General features: G+C 39.9%; 1 protein-coding gene across 1 annotated transcript; it reads left to right on the forward strand.

Moving 5' to 3' along the window:
* Window positions 1–10,537: 10,537 nt before the first annotated feature.
* Window positions 10,538–19,019, forward strand: LOC130863510 (60S ribosomal protein L30-like). The gene is made up of 2 exons (XM_057753597.1): window positions 10,538–10,649; window positions 18,649–19,019. Exons 1-2 carry the CDS (start codon window positions 10,538–10,540, stop codon window positions 19,017–19,019), a joined length of 483 nt encoding a protein of 160 aa, XP_057609580.1.
* Window positions 19,020–22,305: the final 3,286 nt, after the last annotated feature.

Consider the following 22,305-nt stretch of genomic DNA (forward strand, 5'->3'; position numbering starts at 1 on the left):
ATGTGAACCTCAAGTCCTAGCTGTTGTGGAAGAGAAAGACCTTAGTGAACAATGGGGAGACAATAACTATGCCTCAACTTAAAAAAAAAAGCTGGGTGGTGGTAGAGCATGTCTTTAATCCCAGTGCTTGGAAGGCAGAGGCAGGGGGATCTGTGAATTTGAGGACACTCTGCAAAAAGTCAGGTATAGTGTAACCTGTAACTCCTGAGCTGGAAAGGGTACAGCAAGGAGGAAAGGGCACAGCAGGGCTAGGCAGATCCTTGAAGTTCACTGGGCAATCAGCCCTGATAAAGGAATGAGCTCTGAGATGTGGCGGAGCAAATGAATGCAGACAGATTATATAGATATATACAGCTTTAATAAGGAAATAGACTTACAGGACCACAGGTTCCCGCGGAGTACTGGAAAAGCGGAGCAAAAGAAAAGGGCTGCTGGGCTCACGCCCGGCAGATTTATCCGTAAACATTAGCCCGAGGCGAACACGCCCCCAATGGGTGGGGCTATGTCCCTACACTGAGATTCATGAAAGACCCTGTCTCAAAAACAAGCAAACAAATAAATGTAAAGATGCCCAGAAGCAACCTCTGCTGTCCAGATGCACATGCTACATTTGCACAGGTACCTTCACACACTGTGGAAATTTGAATAGGAATGGTCCTCATGGGCTCATATATGAATGTTTGGTTTAGGGAATGTAGGTATTCGAAAGGGATTAGGCATGGCATTGTTGGTGAAGCTATGGCCTTGTGAAGGAAGTAAGTCCCTTCAGGGTGGGTGTTGGAGTTTAAGAAGCTTTCTTCCTGCTTCCTGCATATCCAAATGTAGAACTCCCAGCTCCTTCTGCATTATTATGTCTGCCTGTGTGCTGTCATGCTTCCTATCTTGCTAATAATGGACTAAACCTCTGAAACTGTAAACAAATTCCAATTAAATGCATGACTATGGTCATGGTGTCCCTTCACCGCAATAGAACACTGACTAAGATGCACACAACCTTAAACTGCATGCTCATACATACACAAAAACTGTTGACTGCCTTGGTGGGTTACTTAGTCTAGAGGTGTAACCCGCCTGGCTGGTCAGTTATTCCAGGGTCACGGAGAGGTACTATCTGGAAAATATGGGCGGGTGAGAAGGAGGTTAGGCAGATTTGTTGAAGCCTCCGTTTATTAGAGTCATTGTTACAGCTTATATAGCCCCTGGATGAGGAGCTTGGGGGGCTGGGGCACGGGATCTTGCTGCGTGGTTCACTTCGGTCATATAGGCCAAGAGATCATGATCGGTCAGGTGGCGGTTCCTCTGCCAAGAGTTCACGAGTTGACACACCTAGTTCTCTAGATAGTTTGGAATGTGAGGCGGGTTCTGCTTACAGATAGCTCTCTATTAACAGTTAACTTGGGTGTGGGATAGGCTTTGTCAATAAAACAATTCTCAATACAATTGGGAAGTGGAGCCCTCTGCAAACTCCTCAGGGCGATGATCCCTATAATAATTTTTTTGGGGGGGAATGGCTCCTGACATATTCCCCTTCCTTTTATAAAGGCAGGCATCTATCAAGTGGAGGGCACCAGGTCAGAGTCCAACCCTGGTGTCAGATCTAAATGAGAAAGGACTGCTCTCGAATGGTGGAGCAATTTACCTCTCCTGGGAACAGAGGGGTGCCTTATGAATCTTAGGTCGAGTGGGGACCAGGTCTTTTTCCCCCTTACCCGTCCTCAGGTTCCCAGGACCCTGTCTTAGGTTGGGGGATGTCCTGCCACAAGTTGTCCGTCCTTGGAGCGCCTCAAATAAAAGGTATCTAGCAAGACTTAAAGTAAGCAGGTCTTTGACCGCAGGGTTCCCTGTTTTAGGCTATGTGGAGGGCGATCCTCGTGCCTGGCACCATGCCATGTTGAGCGGGCTTCTATAGCCTCTGTATGGTGTGCTGTTCAGGCGAGGGTCCACACTAACTCCCGTCATTGGGCCCCTGCATCTATCATTAATGAAAAGACTACGAGGAGCTCCTCAAATAAAAGATATAATGATATAATTTGGGCACTAATAGCTCCATCTTCCAGACAAGAAGAAAGGGCGTTTTCCAAACCCAGTATTTACCTTTTAGTCTGGCCTAAGGTATATCTTCCTTCCTAAATGCCTACTCCACAATAAGATTATGAGTGCTGTCTGCCAAAAATTAGGGCAGTGTAAAGGGATCAAAATCTAAAATTCTTAACATATGCATTAAACCTAAACATTTTACAGCATGTGTCAAACATTTCCCAACATCTATAAGCAGTTACAAATATCATTAGGTCAATTCCAGTAAGAGTACATACAATGACAGACATTATTGTTATCAAATACCACCAGTTCCAATCTCTGAGCAACAGTCAAAACTCTGATCTTCCCCCTTCTTAAGTGAAGAGGGATTAATATTTTAATTAAAATGAGTTCTGTGTCCCAAAGTTTAAAACAGTCAGATGTTTAGTCTGCACCTTGGCTCCAAAGCAAACAGAATTTAGACTGCAGAAGCAGCTCAACATTTGTGCTTCAGGGCAGGTGTGATTCCTGGGTGAGGTGAGCTGGAGTCAACTACCTGAAGCACATCCTGGCACTTATCTCAGCCCGGGTCTCCCTGGACCCTCTAAAGGCAGAATGACATCCTGCAGAGTGGTGTAGCAGGTTCTGTTATCTATCAGGCACTCCTCTCCTTGGGGGCAGGGAAGACCGAACCAAGGACCTCTCCAACTGGTTTCTCCTCAAACTCATTTATGGGGTGTCCACAGCCACGACATCATCAGGTTCAGCTTTTATTTTCTTTCTGTGAAAAAAGCATAAACATATCCTCGACCCCAAATACATATAGGTTGGGTTTTTTCATAATGCATTGCAAGGGCTTTTTTACCTTGCCTTAGTAAAGGTCAGCTTGGTGTCATCATGTCAGATCCGTTTGCCTCAGGATCTGTGTGCAACTGTTATAAGTTGCTTTTAAGGAGCCTTGGTACGCTCCATAATTTCTTTTTATTAATTATTAGCCATATATGCAGTTCTTCCATTGGAAGAGCCATTTGTAAAATTTAGCATAAAATCCTTTAAGGGATTTTTAACTATAACATTAGCAAAATACAGGTGTGAATTGTTGTAATGATCATCTGGGAAAAGATTATTGTTTTGGCCTTTGAATTGAGCAAAGGCAATTGTCCAGGAATCAATCTTAAAATTATCAATGAATTTATTCATTGATATTTGGTTTTAGTATAAGAAACATTGATCATAGTCGAAATTTTGTTAAACCATCTTCCAGATTTTATCCTGCCCTTTTGTACCAGACAAGCCACTGTTCTAAATTAAGAGTTTAACATCTTAACTGGCAAAAATAGAGAAAAAAAATTTTTGAGTACACTTTGCCACATCTTAAACACAGCCTCAGTGGCACAAACATTGGGAGAAACCATAAATTAGATCTCCTGAACTGAGAAGCTTTTGTATAACAAGACTATAGAGTGGGAAAAGATCCTTACTTATCATAAACCCATTTTAAAAATATATGAAGAACTCGAGAAGTTAGTTATTAAAAAATTTAATCCAATAAAAATATTTGTTACAGACCTAAACTGAAAACTCTGAACAGACGAACTTAAAAATGACTGAGAGACAGTTTAAAAAAATGTTCAAACATCCTTTAGCCATCAGAGAAATGCAAATCAAAACTATTGAGATTTTTTTTATCCTTGTAAAAATGACCAAGGTTAAAAATTACTGCTAACAATTTATGCTTAAGAAAATGTGGGTAAAGAAAAACTCCATTGCTGGAAGTGTAAACTAGCACAGCCACTTTTGGATCATACCTAGTATTGAAAAACCTGAATAAATACAGACTTCCCCAGCAGGAAGAGAAGAATCAAAAATCTAGGACCAGCCTGTTCAGCGACCCTGCCCCAGGAACTAGCTGAAGACAAAACCAGACTGCAATCCTGATAACAATCCCGAAACAGGGAGTTTCTCCCTTGTGATTATCACTATACTGTCCTAGGAACTAGCTGATTATGACCCTGGGAGTGGTCCCGAGAGGCAGGGAGTTGTCCCCCTGCCACCACCACTGGATTTTTGGAATTTTCTATGACCCTTTTGGATCACTGGGCTGTGGTCTCTTTCCTCAAAAACTTCCTCTCCCGGTCACTTGGGGCCGAACTCCTCCCCCATGTGGGCCATGAGCCTCGGCCCCAGTGCATTGGCCCCCATACCATCTCATTAACCAAAGCCTCATGCGATTGCAGCAAGGATGGTCTCCTGCAAGTCACTGGGGGGGGGGGGCGTGCCCTCCCAAGACCTGAGTGAGAGTCTCCCCAGCATTGGGAGTCCCTCATTATGGCCATTTTTTAAAATTAGGCAAATATCTACCTTAAAACTTATCAATACCCCTGTTGGGCCTAAATACAAAAGTTGTTTGACCATAAAAACCTGTGCTCAGCTATGTTTATAGCAGAACTACTTTATCATAGCCAGAATCTGAAAACCCAAATATATCTCTTTTACACCTAGGATAAATGAGACATCATCCTTTTAAATATCCATAAATACCACAAAATATCTTGGAGTAACTCTAAGCAATCAGGACAGAAGTTTTGGGTCCTGTTACCTCTGCTTGTGAAGGCGGAAATGTTTTTTATTTTTAACCATTATCACTTGTTAGAGTATAACTCTGGTCCTTGATAAATTTAGTGAGAGGCTTGAGGCCTGAGTCTCAGCATTTCACCTGGCAGCAGGAAAGGACCACAAGCTGAAACAACTCAACTCCCACCCAAGAGTGGGCCGTACAAATGAAAAAACTTGTATGATAAGAACTTTAACTCTTTTAAGAAAAAATTTAAGACATTAGAAAATAAAAAGATCTCCTATTTTCTTGGGAAAGTAGAAGAAACACAGACAATTTCACTGAAAGCAGTCTACAGATTCAGTATAAATGTTCATTAAAAATTATAGCAACATTCCTCACAGAACTCACATACAGATTTAATGTAAATGTTCATTAAAATTATAGCAAAATTTTTCACAGAACTCGAAAGAACAATCCTCAGTTTTATAAGAAAGAAATAAAAACTCAGGATAGCCTAAACCATTTTAAAAATCCTTTGAATGTATCACAGTCTTTGATTTTAAAACTTTTCTCCAGAACCACAGTACTGAAATTAATCTACCTTAAATATAAATTTATATGCCTACAAACTAAAGATTTTTGACCAAGAAGCAAAATTTTAGAATGGAAAAGAAGCACATTTATCTCCTTTTATTGTCCTGAAGCTGTAACTTTCTGAGTCTAGATTCCTTTATAGCAAACCTGTCTGGCAGCCTCTGCTCCACATGGCAGGAGGCTAAGACACAGGCTCTCTAGCCCTAGGGGGTCTTCTGTGGAATCAGGGTGGAGCTCAGCAGCTTTCGCTTGTCTAGCTCACTACCGAGTCATAACTGGATAGGCCATCAAGAGTTTGCCCGTTTGTCTAAAATCCTGCCTTTTTCCATAGTGAATTGTAAGTCCCGAATCTGAGAGGAAAGGTCTGAGAGTTCATGCTGCAATGCAAGCACTTGCTGGAGACCACCTATTTGTGCCTTAAGGGCAGCTTTTGTATTAAACAATTCCTGAATCAAAGGCATGCTATCGGGAGCGGTCAAGGCATAGGGCGGTGGCTGTGGAGACCTTTTTGGCTGAATAAGGAAGACGCAGAGAACAGGGTGTATTTCTGGGCCGGTTAAAACTAACCAGGGGCATATTTCATCTATAAAACAGAAAAATGCAACTAAATCTCTCAATCTCTTTTTTTTAACTCTTACTCCTCTCACCCTGAGTGATTGCTTAAATTCCTTTATGAATTTCTCTTCCTTTGAAAATGATGGTCCCATATCTTTTTTGGATGACAGTGATCCTGCACCTACCTCATCCTGCAAATCTGTCTGAGTTCTACAGCCGCAGAATCTTCTTTCTTCTTGTTGTTGTCCCGGGACTGCACGTCGTCGTCCGATAGTTAGCCGTGCTCCGAGTCACTGGTTCAGGCGCCACTGTCAACCGCCTTGGCGGGTTACTTAGTCTAGAGGTGTAACCCGCCTGGCTGGTCAGTTATTCCAGGGTCACAGAGAGGCACTATCTGGAAAATATGGGCGGGTGAGAAGAAGAAGGCTAGGCAGATTTGTTGAAGCCTCCGTTTATTAGAGTCATTGTTACAGCTTATATAGCCCCTGGATGAGGAGCTTGGGGGGCTAGGGCATGGGATCTTGCTGCGCAGTTCACGTTGGTCATGTAGGCCAAGAGATCATGATCGGTCAGGTGATGGTTCCTCTGCCAGGAGTTCACGAGTTAACACAACTAGTTCTCTAGATAGTTTCTAATGTGAGGCAGGTTCTGCTAACAGATAGCTCTCTATTAACAGTTAACTTGGGTGTGGGATAGGCTTTGTCAATAAAACAATTCTCAATACAATTGGGAAGTGGAGCCCTCTGCAAACTCCTCAGGGCGATGATCCCTATAATAATTTTTTTTTGGGGGGGGGGAAATGGCTCCTGACAACAAACACATCGCAAATAATAAGAGCAAAAGAACATATAAAAAATATCACTCTAGATGACAATGACGTTTAAAGTGAAAGAGAATATTTTCTTCACAGTCCTTCCCCACAATAACTTTAAAATATAGGGAAATAAGTAAAATAAAATCATGTGATTATCAAATTATGATATAAGATTTATATTTAGAACTATTTAGTCTTTATATATCAATGTCACTATATACCGAAATGGTTTTAGTGCATATTAATTATCTCTTTAAAAGTTTGAAGACGTCAACATACTTCATGTATTTTTTATCAAGAATCTAAATCTGGTCTTCTGCCTTTTTCCACTTGGTGCTCATATGTCTGGCCATTGCTTCATGTTTGAGTAGAAAACTAATTCTTCTTGATGTCTCTGGGAGCTCACACACTTTCATATCTCTGAATTATAACCTTATCTTTTGATTCTATGCTTAATATAAAAGATTTATTTAGATTGCTAGCAATAAAGAAACTTTTTGTTGATGGAATGTTTTTACTTTAATTTAAAAAAATACTTAACCAAACATATTTAGTATGCATATTTCAAGAGAGCTGTTTTGTACTGTTATAAATTGTTGCTGCTTCTATATAGTGAAAATTTTAAATTAATATCTCACTCATTTCTTATTTTCAACCAATCACATAAAACTTCTGAGGGTGATTGATAACCTAGAATAACTTCAAAATAAGTAATAATTTCACTTACAGTTCATTTCGGAAATAATTCGCTTTTGATTTCTCTGGGAAAATACAAGCCATAGTTTAGTTAGAACACCTGAGATCATGCTGTGCTATCAAGTAATGTGCAATAGCTCAGTGGGTCAGAAAAGGCCAAGGCTGACTTTTCCTTCATTCTCCAGATCACCTGGTTCTGCTCTGTCCGCACACTGGTCCTCTTTCCACATCTTGACTGACCAAGTAGAAACTATTAAGACTGCTGCTAATCACTCTGAGGAAGGAAAAAATAATGTCAATTCATCTGTTGACTTTGTAGGTGTGAATTTTACTCACAGGTTAAATACTGAAGCTAATCTAAAAGCCACTCTATGAAGCAAGGAAGTGTAACCCCAATAGGCCCTGAAGGAACAATCAAAAATAAGCAACAAACTAATGAGTACTAAGAATAAGCAATAGAGTCCTGTACTGTTCTAGGCCTCCCAGCTCCACCACCTTGCCATCCTTTCCTCCTACAGTGAGAGAATGGCCTTTTCCTTGGTTCCGGTCATCCAGGGAGCTCAGCTATCTGTTTTCTTAGCTGTCCTAGACTTCTGCTCCACATGTTCTCCTACCCTTGCTTGTGAAAATCAAATTGGCTTCTATTCCAGTCACAAATCTCACTTTACCCTTACCATTCCTATTTATTCTTAAATGTCTCCTCTTTCTACTCTTCTTCAGAGATATAAATTTGAGAATGGATTTACATAGCCCCAGAACTGCCTCCTCCATTTCCATCCATGCCTCAACTCACTGACCTGGTGATGACTTGCCTGCTTTCATTGATACCTGTTTTGTCAATGATCTCATTCACAGGCTCATTCTCAAATATCAAGCTGAAACATGCTGATGACACTCAAATCTATCTTCAATGAGCTGATACAATTTCAGCTAGAATAGACACTACTCTACTCCTTTGTGTATCTTCATTTAGCAACTAGTATTTAACTTCATAGGAAAAGAAAACTGACAAAAAGAAAAATAACATGTAATATTTTATATTTCATTAGCACTTCATTAAACTACTATGATACTGGTTCTATATTTGCCTAAGCAAATTTGTCTGTTTGTTTGATAACTCATATTCCTGAAATTGGCGCAACAGATTTTTAATAAATAATTGTGAAGTATCATTGTGATTTCATTTAGTAGCTTTTATGTATTTGAGTATCCCCATTCTCAGGCACTGCACTTTTATACACCACCATGCAACTGAACATGGCAGCTCTGCCCAGAAGCAGTGCCAGTCTTTAACATTAGTAATTATGTCTATAATTTGTCTGAGTAGCAACCCATCACACTACTTAAAGAGATAGGACTGGACTGCTGCACTGACAAGTAATTCTGAAAAAGTGTTGCCTTCTAAAATATGAAAGAATAATAACTAACTAAATAAATAAATGACATGCTTACTTTTCATTAATGCTACATTTGTATTGGTGACTCTATTAACCAATGGTTCAAAGAAATATGAGCTGCATTCCATCTTCTAAATTTCAGGTGTTGAGGTGGGCCCTGCTCATCATGAGATGTGACCATTTGGAGAACTTGCAGGCTTTCTCTCTCACAGGTCCTGGAAACTAGTGGATAGCAAGAACTTTCATGACTTCATGAAGTTTCTGGATATGAACTTTGCCACTAAGTAGGTATCTAGCATGACGAATCCTACTACAATCTTCAGGAACAGGGATATTACCATATTAACTACACACAGCATATTCAACAATACAGAGGCCAGCTCTCAGCTAGGGATGGTGTTCGATGAGACTGCCACATATGACAAGTTGCTCATGACCCTGGACAGGAGTAAACTTGTCCATGTACAGACATGGTACAGACAGGAGACAACTCTTATATAGGAGCCAAGTCACAGGAAATTCATCTTCATGATCACCCACAGCAAAGTGGTGAGTACTTGAACTTACAAGAAGGAAGCATATCCATCTGTGATTCATAGTCTGCCACTGGCTACCCCTTGACTTGGGAACATGGTATTTCACCCCTAAACACACACTTACACACACACACACACACACACACACACACACACTGGTGTTTTGCATAAATACTGTGCTTAGAATTTTACTAGAGCCAAGGAGAACCAGCCTGGATCCTGCTGTGTATGTTTTTTTAAAACTGTATCCAAAGGTTCTCTGAGGTCAATAAAACATAGCTATGGGGAAAACGGGAAAAAAATCAGCTGTTGAAGGCCAAGTTTGCAACATGACTATATTTAATGACAGAACTTCTAGGGTTGTTTTGCTTTGTTTTTGAAACAGCGCTTTCCATAAAGTGATAAAGGGTAAATGAGGTCCTGAAGTTGGGTTCTTAGTACAAGAGAAACAGTGTCCTTATTAAAAGAGGTGAAAACACAAAGAATATTTGCATATAAAGAACATGATAAGCAAAGAAAAAATAGAAGACAGCCATCAGCAATTCAGGAATTAAGTCTACAGAAAAATGAGTTATTGACAGGGGATAGTTGCTTGGGCAAGAAAATCATTCTGTGGGTATGTGGACACAGGCTGCTTTCTCATGCATCAACAATATGGCCCCATACTCATGCACATCTGGGCGGTGAGTTACAAAAAAAAGACATTAAGGTGAGAGGGGTAAATATGATCATATTTCATTGTATAGATGTATGAAATTTTCAAAAAATTTAAAACTATAGATACTTTGATTTGGGACTTCCCATTTCTTAAAATTAATGTCAAAATAAATTTCTGTGGAGTGAGCCATGAAGTCATGAAATAAGGCATAAAACTAGGAGCTCACTGGAGCCAATAATCTTATTCATCTGGACACTGTCTCCTGGAACATTCCAAGGACCTATCTGAAAAGCAATTTGTTCCACAGCCACTGGGAATATATTCAAAAGCATGATAGGTACTCGCTGTCCTGAACAGACCCAGGAACTCCCCTTGAAAAACCATTCCATTAAAACTGTTCTTTTCCTAGGTGGAGTTTGAAGATTTTGAATGAGCAATTCAACATACGATGAGTGGGACCTCGTGATAGGACATGTATGAAGCTTAAGGAAAATGTTAACTCACCGTAGATGAGCCTGCCGCTCTTCTCATTGTCAGTTTTGAAATCCAGCATTTCCTCAGCAGTACATAACAAAAGTCTTTGTGGTAGCCCATTCCTGATGTTCCTTCATTCATACTTTCCCTAACTGTTTAAGAAGTGGTCACCTAGGTGTCCCGGACCGTAGACCCCAACATAGAAACTGTTTCCCCTAACTGGACTGGTACGGAGGCATGAGAAATAACCAGACCCAGTTCACACAGTCATCACGGAAGGGCATCTCAGGCTTCTCTCATTCTGAAGATCTACCTGCGTTTATTATACAAAACACCTTTTATCCCCCAGGTAAACCAAGGTGGAAGCTCATTAATATTTTCTTTCCAGGGCACGCTGGGGGGGTGGGGGGGGGCTAGGGAAACACCCGCAACTTAGTCACCAGCTTTGGCAAACACCTCTCCCCAGGCGATCTACATTTTTAACAAAAGAGAAAGGAGCAATGCATCCTGGCCTTTGTTAGGTGGCTGTCTTACTTGCTTGGCAGGGTTGCATCTTCCTAGTGGCCAGTGAACCTGCCTGTAAATTATTTTATATGAAATATGGGCCCACACCTAGGAAAATATAATTAGATGCATCTCTGATATTTTCCATCATTAGATTAATAAGATATATTTTCAATGCTAGATTTAGCTAATAACAACTCCAGGGCAGAACCACTTTTCTTTTTTTGTTTGTTTGTTTGGCATCATTTAAAATATAATACTGCAAAGTACTATAATTTTGTCATTGCATTTATAACAAAGCACATGGCAACTTTGGAGGGATTTTTTTTTTTTATTTTACACAAGGCAGAAATGGTTCTTCATGCTGTAAAACAAGAAAACACTCTGAACACACCGTCCTTAGTCAGGGTTCTACAGTGAAGTACAAGAAATACATGCTCTGGATGATTACTTTTAAGCCTACAAGAGGTGTAATGGACTTGGTTAGCATTCATGATAACCAAAATGAAATCTGCAAGATTTCTGTCCTTTGCATTCCACTGTACCCATAGATCAGTGTCTCACTCTGCCATCATCTTCCTTCAGTAGATATGAACTAATACAGCAACCCATGACTAAACAATGTGCAGAGAGTGAGAGACCTTGGAACACTTAGTCCTAAATGAAATGCTGTCAAACCCTTCCCTTATGGGCTCAGAAAGCACTGTGGAAGAAGAGAAAAAAATATTTTAAGAGTGACATGGCATAAAAGATACCAAGGAAATAGTGTCTTCCAGACACCAGAAGACTGATGCACACATGAACTCCCTCACACAGACTCTAGGAGCATGTGCAGGACCAGCACAGGATCAAGCCAGATGAGGTTTCAGTGCTGAGAAGAGAACTGGATACAAGCCCACATCCACATTCCAGAAGCTATCTCCAATTGACAACTGCTCCCCATGGAAAAATCAGTTTTCTCCAATGGAATCTCACTGGGTATACAACCCACACTTAAGGGAGGCCACATGCCCAGTAGCAGATGGCCAATACACAATGACTCAACTGTATTTCTGAAGATATTTTGCATCATAAAGCTTTGTTTGGACATGTTTTACCTTACTTTTCTCTTGCCTGTCTATAGGTTATGATTTTGGGTTTTTCTGGGTTTCGTGTGTGTGCCTGTTTGTCTTCTAGAGACAGAAAGAAGTCATGAAGTTTGATGAATGAGGAGGTAGGGAACACCTAGGAAGAAAAGACGGAGGGAAAACCATGATCAGAACATACTTGATGAAAAACATTTAAAAAAAAACTCTGTCATTTGGTTAGATAGAAAGATATCCTAAATTCTGCCTGCATGTAACTGAAATGTAAGAGGCGTGACTGACAGAAGTTATCATGGAGTCTCTTTTGAAACAGTTCCCATGATGTCCTGGTGAAGCTGACTGTAACAGAGAAAGGGTTCTTTGCCTCCCAGGACAGCCCCGGGAACCTCCAGAACCAAAGAAGTACCTACAGTGTGTACTGGAGCAACAGATATGAGGCAGGTTACCAGGGGAGGTGCCAACCTGCCCTAGTGCAATATATAAGTCGTCATTAGGCTGTTGTTGGCACATCTCTGCCCTTTGGGAAGCCATCCTACAATCGCCTCCAGTAGCCCAGTAGCAGCAGCTGCTGCCTGCCTCACTTCTCCTGTTTCCTAGGAACGTTCTCATTTGGGGCATATTACTAGGCCCATGCTCCAGCTCATTTCCTCGTCTTTTTATGGACTTTTTCCCAGTGGCTATAACAATCTCTTCATCTCACAAATAGCACCCAATCTTTTGCCATGACACAAGTCGCCTAAAAGTCATGTTCAATGCCATTTTCTAGGCTCTCCTCCACACCTCTGCTTGGAAATTGCCATCTAATAGGAGCTGTGGTGTTCAGGTATCACTCATTCACCCTATGAATCCAGGAACGTTACTACAACAAAGAAGTATTTATAATAACTAATGTATATCTGTCCTCATCATCTTAGACCATGAAACCCGGTATGGAAAAGCTCAACAGGACCACCATACAGACTGCCCATGCATGCTTCATCATTTCCAGGGCATAAGAAATGTATATCTACTGAATGTTAATTTTTCTATATGGAAATAAGCACACCCCCAATACTTCTTGCTACATCAACAAAGCTTCTCATCTCAGACACGTATAATAACCGCTGCTTATTATCACTCTTAGTGAAGACAGAATGTGAAAGAAAATGTTTCTATGATCACAAATGTGAAGCCAAGCAAGGTATCAAATTTATACATGTGTTACCATTTTTTTTCCAAAAATGTATGTGATTTGGACATTGACTGTTCCAAAAGCCATGTTCTTCCAATATATCATGTTTCCACCCAACACAGAGACGCAACATAGTTTTAAGAAATAATGAAAGGAAAGATAAAGGGTTATTGGTCAATGAGCTGAAAAAAAAACTGTCTGTGTGTCCCATTATAAATATCCCAAACTCTCTCTGACTTTCAACCCTCAACTCTTGCATTTACTGTCTTTTATTGAGACAGTATGATGTGAGAACTTAAAGGTCTCTTCCAGGTTTTAACTTGAAACAACTTCTCCTTCTTCTTCTTCTTCTTCTTCTTCTTCTTCTTCTTCTTCTTCTTCTTCTTCTTCTTCTTCTTCTTCTTCTTCTTCTTCCTCTTCCTCTTCCTCCTCCTCCTCCTCCTCCTCCTCCCTCCTCCTATTCCTGTTCCTGATCCTCTTCCTTCTCCTTCTTGGGCTCTCTCTCTCTCTCTTTCTCTCTCTCTCTCTCTCTCTCTCTCTCTCTCTCTCTCTCTCTCTCTCTCTCTGTTTTACATCTTGGCCACAGTTTCCCCTCCTCCTCTCCTCCCAGTCCTGTTCCCATGCCTCCTCTCTTTCTACTCCTGATTCACTCCTCCTCCATTTCTGTTCAGGAAAGGATAAGTCTCCCATGGATATCAACCAAACATGGCATATCAAGTTGCAGTAAACATCTCCCCATATATTAAGTCTGAGCAAAGTGACCCAGTATCAAGTGTAGGATTCCAAAAATGCAATAAAAGAGTCAGAGACAGCCCCTGTTCCCACTGTTAAGAGTCCCAAAAGAGGACCAACATATGTAAAACTCCTAGATCAGTCCCATGTAGAGTCCCTGGTTGTCAGTTCAGCTCTGTGAGCACCTATCTGAAAGCACAGTTAATAAAAGCTGAGGGCCAGAAACTGGGGTTCAACCAGAAGATCTAAAAAGCAAAACAGCTTGCCACTGGCTCTTACCTCAACCTCAGTCTGAAATGGCAATCCTTCCTCCAGGAATCTCAGAATGGGACTGTGTGACTGAAAGCTGTCTCCTCCCACCCTCCATCTTATATTCCTGTATAGGGCTGAGATTTAAGGTGTACACCATTGGGATTAAAGGTGTGTGTCATTGTGGCTACTGGGATTAAAGGTGAATATCATTGTGGCTACTAGATTAAAGGTGTGTGTTAGCATAATCTGGTCTGTAAGACTGACCAGTGGGACTGTTTTACTCTCAGATCTTCAGACAGTCTCTATTTATTTAAAACAATTGAAATGCCACTACACATATCTGCTATATAGAATGAAGGGTTTATAATCCTCAAATTTTCTCTTCAAAATAAAATTGATGCTTAATTCCTAGATATTCTTGCTACTAGCAACAATAAACTAATAGATGAATTAACTGAATACTTATTTGACTTGCTACTTGACAGAGTAAATCTTGGTAAGGGGTGACTGAGTTGTTTAGTTTTGATAAGAAAACAAAGAATTGAAAAATCTAAAGCCCAAGACACTATCAAATGACAGTCAAGCTAAGGGGAGCAGTCAGGAAAAAGAAACACTATTGTTGAATTTAGGAGCAGATGCCTGTCACCTGTGAAGCAAAGAACGGATGTAGGAAGAAGGAAATACAGGGAACCCTTACCCACTCTTGCCATAAGAAACAATCTCACCTAATATAACTAAATGGAAAAATTTAGAATAGATGGTAAAGATAACTTATATAAAGGAAAGAAATTGCCCATCCGAGCATCCTGAATTTACTTTTGTTACACAACACAATACTCTGCTGTTGATGTAACTTTGGACTTGTCTAAGCCTTCATTTAGATGATGCATTTCAAAGGACAAATGGCTCTCCGTCTATTTTGTTCCTATAAGACCAGAGCCTAATGCATATCTTGGCATAGAGCTAAAGTTCATTTCATGCTTTGGTGTCATTGTTATTGTTGTTGTTTTGAAAAGCAGGGGATTGAACACAACACCTCAGGGATGCTAGGAAAGGGCCCTGTCACTTAGTTGTACCGGTACTCTCAATTTATTTTGACAATTAAGTAAACAAAATTATTTTCTTTTCTAAAATTTCTACTTGAAATCTTGCTATGAATAACGGAATATACTTCACACATGGTGAGAATTTATCTGTGGATTTTGTTTCTGAGGTGTGTAAGAACTCTTGTTAAGTTTAACGTGTCATTTATAGAGCATGGGCTCCCAACCCTAACCAAGAAGCTATGATACCTCCTGTCAAAGAAAAAAATCAGTTTTCTTCACTGTAGTCACACTAAATACATTAGGCAAACTCCAGATCAAGTCGCATTGTCCAAGAGTTGTTGGCCAACACAAAGAGAACTTACTTGTATTTTTGTAGACTTTTTTGTCTCATTTTGTTTTATTTGGGCACTTTTTATCTTACTTATTGGGTACTTTTGCTTGTTTATTCTTATTTTCTTTGGTATGCTTTGTGGTGTGATTCTGTGTATGTGTGTGTTTATTGTTTTGTTTTGCTTGTTTTGTTCACGCTTGTTGTAAAGAGAGGGGGAAATGGGTGGGTAGGGAGGCTAGGGATCTGTCAGAAATTAGAGAAGATAAAACCATGATCAAATCTATTGTACAAAAAAAGTTTTTCAGTATAAATAAATAAATAGAATGCTAATGTCTTCACTCAGAACTACAGCAAATGCGTCCAGCATCAAAACAATACTATCATTTGTAATAGTGTTTTACTTATTGTCAGGGCAATATATGTGTGCTTAAGAATGCTTTCTCGGGCCTGAGGGTGGTGGCACATGCTTTAAGCCCAGCCATCATAAGGGAGAAGCCAGATCTCTGTGAGCCTGAAACTAGGCTGATCTACAGAGCGAGTTCCAGGACAACGAAGGTTACACACAGAAATACCTCTCATGAATGCTTTGTCACACACCTTATTGTATTACATTTATATATTATGTATCTGTGCATATATTTATTATGTAGGAAGGTGCAAGCTATTATGTGGAGTCAAAGAACAATTGCACGAGTTGCTTCTGTCCTTCCACCATGTGAGTCAAAGGGATTTCACTGGGGTCTTCTGGCTCAGCAGCAAGCACCTTGATGAGCTAAGTCATCTCACTAAACCCAAAACACCATACTTTTATTTAAAACATTTGAATCGAGATCTAGCTATATTTCTATCATATTATACTTCAATGTATGCAAGGCAGAGATTGGTGGAATATGCTTAATGATTCAAACACAGTTCCTCTAGATATGTCTGATGGAGGTGGGTCATCTTTCTATCTGTTGTTTCATTGGTTAAGTAATAAAGAAACTGCCTTGGCCCCTTTAATAGGACAGAAAATTAGGTAGGCGGAGTAGACAGAACAGAATGCTGGGAGAAAGAAGCCGAGTCAGGAGTCGCCATGATTCTCCCACTCCAGACAGACGCAGGTTAAGATCTTTCCTGGTAAGCCAGCTCGTGGTACTACACAGAATATTAAAAATGGGTTAGATCAATATGTAAGAGCTAGCCATTAAGAGGCCGGAACTAATGGGCCAGGCAGTGATTAAAAAAATACAGTTTCCGTGTAATTATTTCGGGTGTAAAGCTAGCCGGGTGGTGGGACGCAGCCCCGCCGCTCTTATTACAACATATGTCTTATATAGCTGAAACTTAATTTCATTTCCTTATTATATAATATATAAAATGTATGAGGGTGTTTTTTCTCAAGCATCTCTCTTTCCTCATTATCAAAGTAGTCATACTGAATTATTTTTAAAAGACAGCATTTAGTATTCAATCAAATAATGAGAATGTGTTCCTTCCCAGTGGTTTAATAATAATTCTTGCATCACAAATTCTGAATATTCATGTTATGGAAATGTGCCCTACTTCTATAGATTTCATCAGTGTCAGCAGGTGCCACTGCAGAACATGGGGACAGTCAGTCTTAACACCTTCAAGATTTTAGCAATTACCAAAATGTCTTCTTTGACATACCACGCATAATTCAACTTTGGAGTAATGCTGAGACACAGGAGGCTGCCCAGTAAACATCTCCTTATCCTCTTCAAAACAGCCACCTAACTGCATACAGTTGTGATGTCACTGACGGAAGTCTTGGTTTGGCTAGGTAACTCGACAATTGATTTATTCAGTGGGAGAAAAAAAATCAGTCAAACCAGGTTTTGTTTCTGTGTTAAATCCACTCATGAAATATTTATCTTGCCCTCAATTTTTTCTTAGAACACACTTGTCAGTGGTATAATCATCATTTTCTTCCTCAAAGCGTGTATTAAGTATCTTTAACCTCAGTTTTGTCAGAGGCATGACCTTTGTGCAATCTCTTAGTATCCTTAGGATTCCGTTCCCTCATTTGCAAAATGACTTAGTGGGTGGGTTTGAGGTAAATAAACTTTTCCCTCCAAAATGGTAAGTATTTTGAATTCATGGGAATTTTTTTCTTTGTAATGCCATACAGACCTTACATTTTAATGGAAAGCTGCCATAGAGAATGTGAGCTGAATGAGCATTTCAGAGTTTCAACAATATGCTGTTATCTAAACAGCCAGATGGTGAGATGGATCTGACTGTGTTCAGTAGCCTGCTGACTTCCCCAAAGTCTTCTTCTGAACATTATTATATGCAATATACACCCAACATCTGAACACAAGGTAAAATGAACCTATCACGTCCTTGTTACTTGTAACTTCATAGAAATTCTTCATTGCAGAAGGATTCCTTCAAAACATCTCTGATGAGTTCCTAAGGAAGCTCATCAGAGAGTTCCAAAGGTCACTCTAGTGTTGGTACACATTTTACTTGTGATCTCAGCATCACTAGATGCCACAAGATCCAGGCCAAGTTTATAAATTGTTTCTGGATGGGGGAAAAATATGTGCATTTGCTTACAAGAATGAAGAAATTTCAATCTGGATTTTGTGGCTTGTGAGGGCTCTAAAGAAACTAATCTGTATTTTTAAAATGATGATGCATAGGAAAAGAGAGAAGCATTCTTATCTCTATGTACAGTCCCTTTTTCGAGGAGAAGATCAGATGGCAAAAGACTCAAGAGTGAAGGTTCCGTGTTAACTCTTTATGAAGGTTTGTGAATCACTATGGCCTTATCCTGTTTTACAATGCTGAACAGCATATACTCAGATACACACAGTGGAAACACAAATAGAACATATAATCTCTGAAGACTGCATGCACACATGTGTGCTTAAAAATGATCCTATTCCAATCAAAGCAAGTAAAAGTCCCCATTGGGTAGCACACGAACCACCTGTGACTCCAGCTCCAACAGATGCTATGTCGATATTTGGCTTCTGAAGTCACCTTCACATTTGGTGTACACATGCAGAAGCATGCAGATACAAATAAAAATTAAAAATGAAATACATCTTTAAAAGAAAATGAGAAACATTGATAGTACTACAATTACTCCAAAACCTACCCAACATAAATACAGAATGGAAGGACAGGAAAAAAAAAGATCTACTTGACTTAACATTCATTGGTCTTGCCTTTTTCACTCCCTGGCCATCTTGGCGGCTGGTCTTGGTTGGGAGCCATCCCGCACCTAAGGCAGGAAGATGGTGGCCACAAAGAAGACGAAAAGTCTCTGGAGTCGATCAACTCTTGGCTCCAGCTTGTTATGAAAAGTGTGAAGTACGTGCTGGGATACAAACAGACTCTGAAGATGATCAGACAGGGCAAAGCGAAATTGGTGATCCTCGCCAACAACTGCCCCGCCTTGAGGAAATCTGAAATAGAATACTATGCCATGTTGGCTAAAACTGGTGTCCATCACTACAGTGGCAATAACATTGAGTTGGGCACAGCGTGTGGAAAATATGACAGAGTATGCACACTGGCCATCATTGACCCAGGTGATTCTGACATTATTAGAAGCATACCAGAACAGACTGGTCAAAAGTAAAAAGTTTTCCTTTAATAAAACTTTACCAGAACTCCTTAAAAAAAAACATTCATTGGTCTCTGTGATCAACATTTAGGCTAGGTAATTATTTGATGAGAGGGGCCCTGTGCATCATAGAATATTTAGAAACACCCCTAGCCTCGACTCACTAGAAGAAACAACTTAATCATAGCTCCACATCCCTTATTTATGACAAGCAAAATTCTCTCCAGACATTGTCAAGTGACCTAGATCACGAGAGCACCCAGGCATATCACACACAGCACAGGACCTCAAAATTATAGAAATGTAATGTATTTAGTTAGCCATGGATCATGATCAATGCTTTAGTGGTCAAGTAATATTCCAGCTAGAACCAGATACTTACAAATATTTCACTACAGTGGCTTCCCATGCCATTCCCACTTATTTCCAATTACTCCAAAACCTGCCCCACATAAATAAAGGATGGCCAGACAGTAAAAGAAAAAAGTGAATGTCTACTTGATTTAATATCCATTGGTCTCTGTAATTATTATTATTTTCAATCCAGCATCCAAATGGTAGGAAGTAAAGAGGAGCAATTTCCAACTCTTTTCAGCAGCAATAAGATGATTCCTGAATTTCACATACATGAAAACCTGACTTAACTTGTTGACTATGTATTCCACTGAACTGGCAAATTCTTGCATATTATTGCTCATCCAGCCACTGGTGACCTCCAGAGCCATGCCCCTTTCCTCAGCATCCCAGGATTGGGTTTCCTACATTTGGTTGAATTTTTAAGTACTCGATCTCCAATTACTGTGCCAAGATCCATGTCACTTTTTATTCTGTTATGCAAACCTTGCTTGGCTACCTTTTGTTTTATTGTATTTTGATTTGGTTTTGTTGTTTTGTTTTGTTTTCAAGATGGAATTTTTCTGTGTAACAACCTTGGCTGTCCTGAAGCTCTCTCTATACATCAGGCTGACCTGGAACTCACAGATGTCCACCTGCCTCTGCCTTCTCAGTATTCTGTGGAGTATCACTGATGCCCAGAAGAGTGGGGCATAGCCTGCTGTATGGTTACTTTAAATGGATCCCTCCTTGAAAACATCTTAGTACAGAATGAGAACTAAAACTCTGAAAAGAAATGCTATTACTCTTAAACATACTATTAAGTTATACTGCTATGTACTTTCTTCTCAGTTGTCACATACTCAGAGAAAGGTTATTGATGCATGAGAGTAGCTAGGAACTTTTCATTTAAATCTAATATTGACATGAGCATGAGCTCTTCAAGATGTGGTCTAGAGAGTCTGGGCTGTGCAGAAATAGAATAATCTCAACCAACTGAAGTAGAGTTCATGAGAAGTTGGTTGTCATGAAATTCTCAAAATAAAGTTACATAAGACTGCTCTCAAACTGAGGCTGCTTCTACTGGGATACATGAGGTACAAAGCAGCCAGCATCAGGGGCAGTGACAATACCATAACTCCAGCATGGTCACTCTGATTAGAAGCACATCCTTAGCTGACAGCTCAAAGAGTAAAGAAGGAAAAATGTAGGAGGTTGACAAAATCTAACATGATTATCAGACATCCATTGGTTATACTAGATTTTAGAATTACTCTAGTCTTAAATAAAAACATAAGGGGAAAAATCAAGACAGGTCATGAATACAGAATGTCAGTTTCTGAAATCTATTCACTAAAAGTTTGAATATTACAAAACCTCACTTATTGACTCATCCATTTTGTTATACGAGCCTTTTTGCACTAAATGCACACTAATCATTACTTGGCAGTATGAAATATTATTTCTGGCCTTCTAGATTCAATGGAAAAAGTAAAAATGGTCCCTGCTCCTATGAAGTGCTTTGTTGGAACTGTTTTGTGATCAAGAAGCATCCAGAGAGACAAAAGAAAACAAATAGTAACAAAGGCAGAAACAGCAGCAAAACCTAAGGAGCTGTATTAAAGATCTTCAATTTCCCTCATCATGCTCACCGTCCCCTCTTCCTGCCCAGGTCCTGTGGCTGACAGTTAACCTACTGAGTAAGCAAAAGCCTTTTTTGCAGATGCACAGTGTCAGGATCAAAAAGCAAAATACAGCAGTCTGCATTGCTGGAGAAAGATGGTAGTTTAATGATCAACACAATCACCTATGACAAGATGAGACACTAAAGACAGCGGTGCCTACCAGGAAGAAGTGTTTGGAGAATTAGACAAAATGTGTATAAAGCACCTATTTAGTGATTGAAGAACAAAATTCAATATTTCACAGCATTTAGTGATTTCTTCTCCTGATTCATCCTTCCAAGTGCTTCTACCACCCCTACTGCCTTCCTTAAGCAACTGTATTAAAGATCTCCAAAGGTGTGTTAATCTACCAGACCCTGTCTTAATACGAAAAGGTTATTTATAAGGCTTCAGACAACACAGAGCTCTTCTTGGTTGGGGGCATACTTGGAACTTAGATTTCCATTTCTGCAAGCCCATGACATTCTAACATAAAGGAAAATATTACCTAGATCTCTTACGCTTGCAATTGTCACCTCAATAAATCAGGTCTTCTGGTTTACGAAGACATACAAGGGCCTGCAAGATTGGTAAGGGAGTAAAGGTGTTTTCTTCCAACCAGAGTTTAATCCTCAGAACCCCCATGATGAAAGAAAAGAATTCACACCCACAAGTTGTCCTCTGGCCTCCACAGGCATGCCATGACATACTCACACCATGGACATATGCATTTGTGCACATGCACACATACACATACTTGTACACACACACACACACACACACACATACACAAATAGACAAAGATGTTTTTAAAACCATCCAAGTTTCTTCTTCATGAGCCATTCTATCAAGGTTCAAACTTGAGTCAATACCCTTCAGCCTAACTTTGTAATATTCAAAAATGTGAACTCAGGCTCTCAGCACCACTTTTCCCATACTTGCAATCCCACAGCTGTGTTTTCTTAGCATTGTTCCAAGAATTGGGGATCATAATACTAGAAAGAGTAATTACAAGTAGAGAAGTGTCAAGCACCATACGGAACACGTTAGAGACAACAGCTATTCTGTGCAGTCTAGTAGATAGTTGAAAAAACACTGGACAGAACCAACTTGTGGAGGAAAGAGTCTATCTCATCTTACAAGTTAAATAAAGTTCATCATCAAAACAGGTCAAGGCAAGATTTCAAGGCAGGAATGTAAAGGAAGAAACTGAAGCAGAGGCCATAGAAGAACATGGCTTACTGGCTTTTTATCCTTCCTTCCTTCCTTCCTTCCTTCCTTCCTTCCTACCTTCCTTTTTATCT

Source organism: Chionomys nivalis, chromosome 1 (assembly GCF_950005125.1).
Source record: "Chionomys nivalis chromosome 1, mChiNiv1.1, whole genome shotgun sequence".
In the NCBI taxonomy this organism is placed as follows: domain Eukaryota; kingdom Metazoa; phylum Chordata; class Mammalia; order Rodentia; family Cricetidae; genus Chionomys; species Chionomys nivalis.

What these genes read in the sequence shown, in the direction of transcription:
- LOC130863510 (XM_057753597.1), top strand. Translation starts at nt 10,538, where the DNA reads ATGAGAAATAACCAGACCCAGTTCACACAGTCATCACGGAAGGGCATC. An exon ending in AAACACCTTTTATCCCCCAG is followed by an intron (nt 10,650 to 18,648) that starts GTAAACCAAGGT and finishes CTTGGTTGGGAG; the next exon opens with CCATCCCGCACCTAAGGCAG.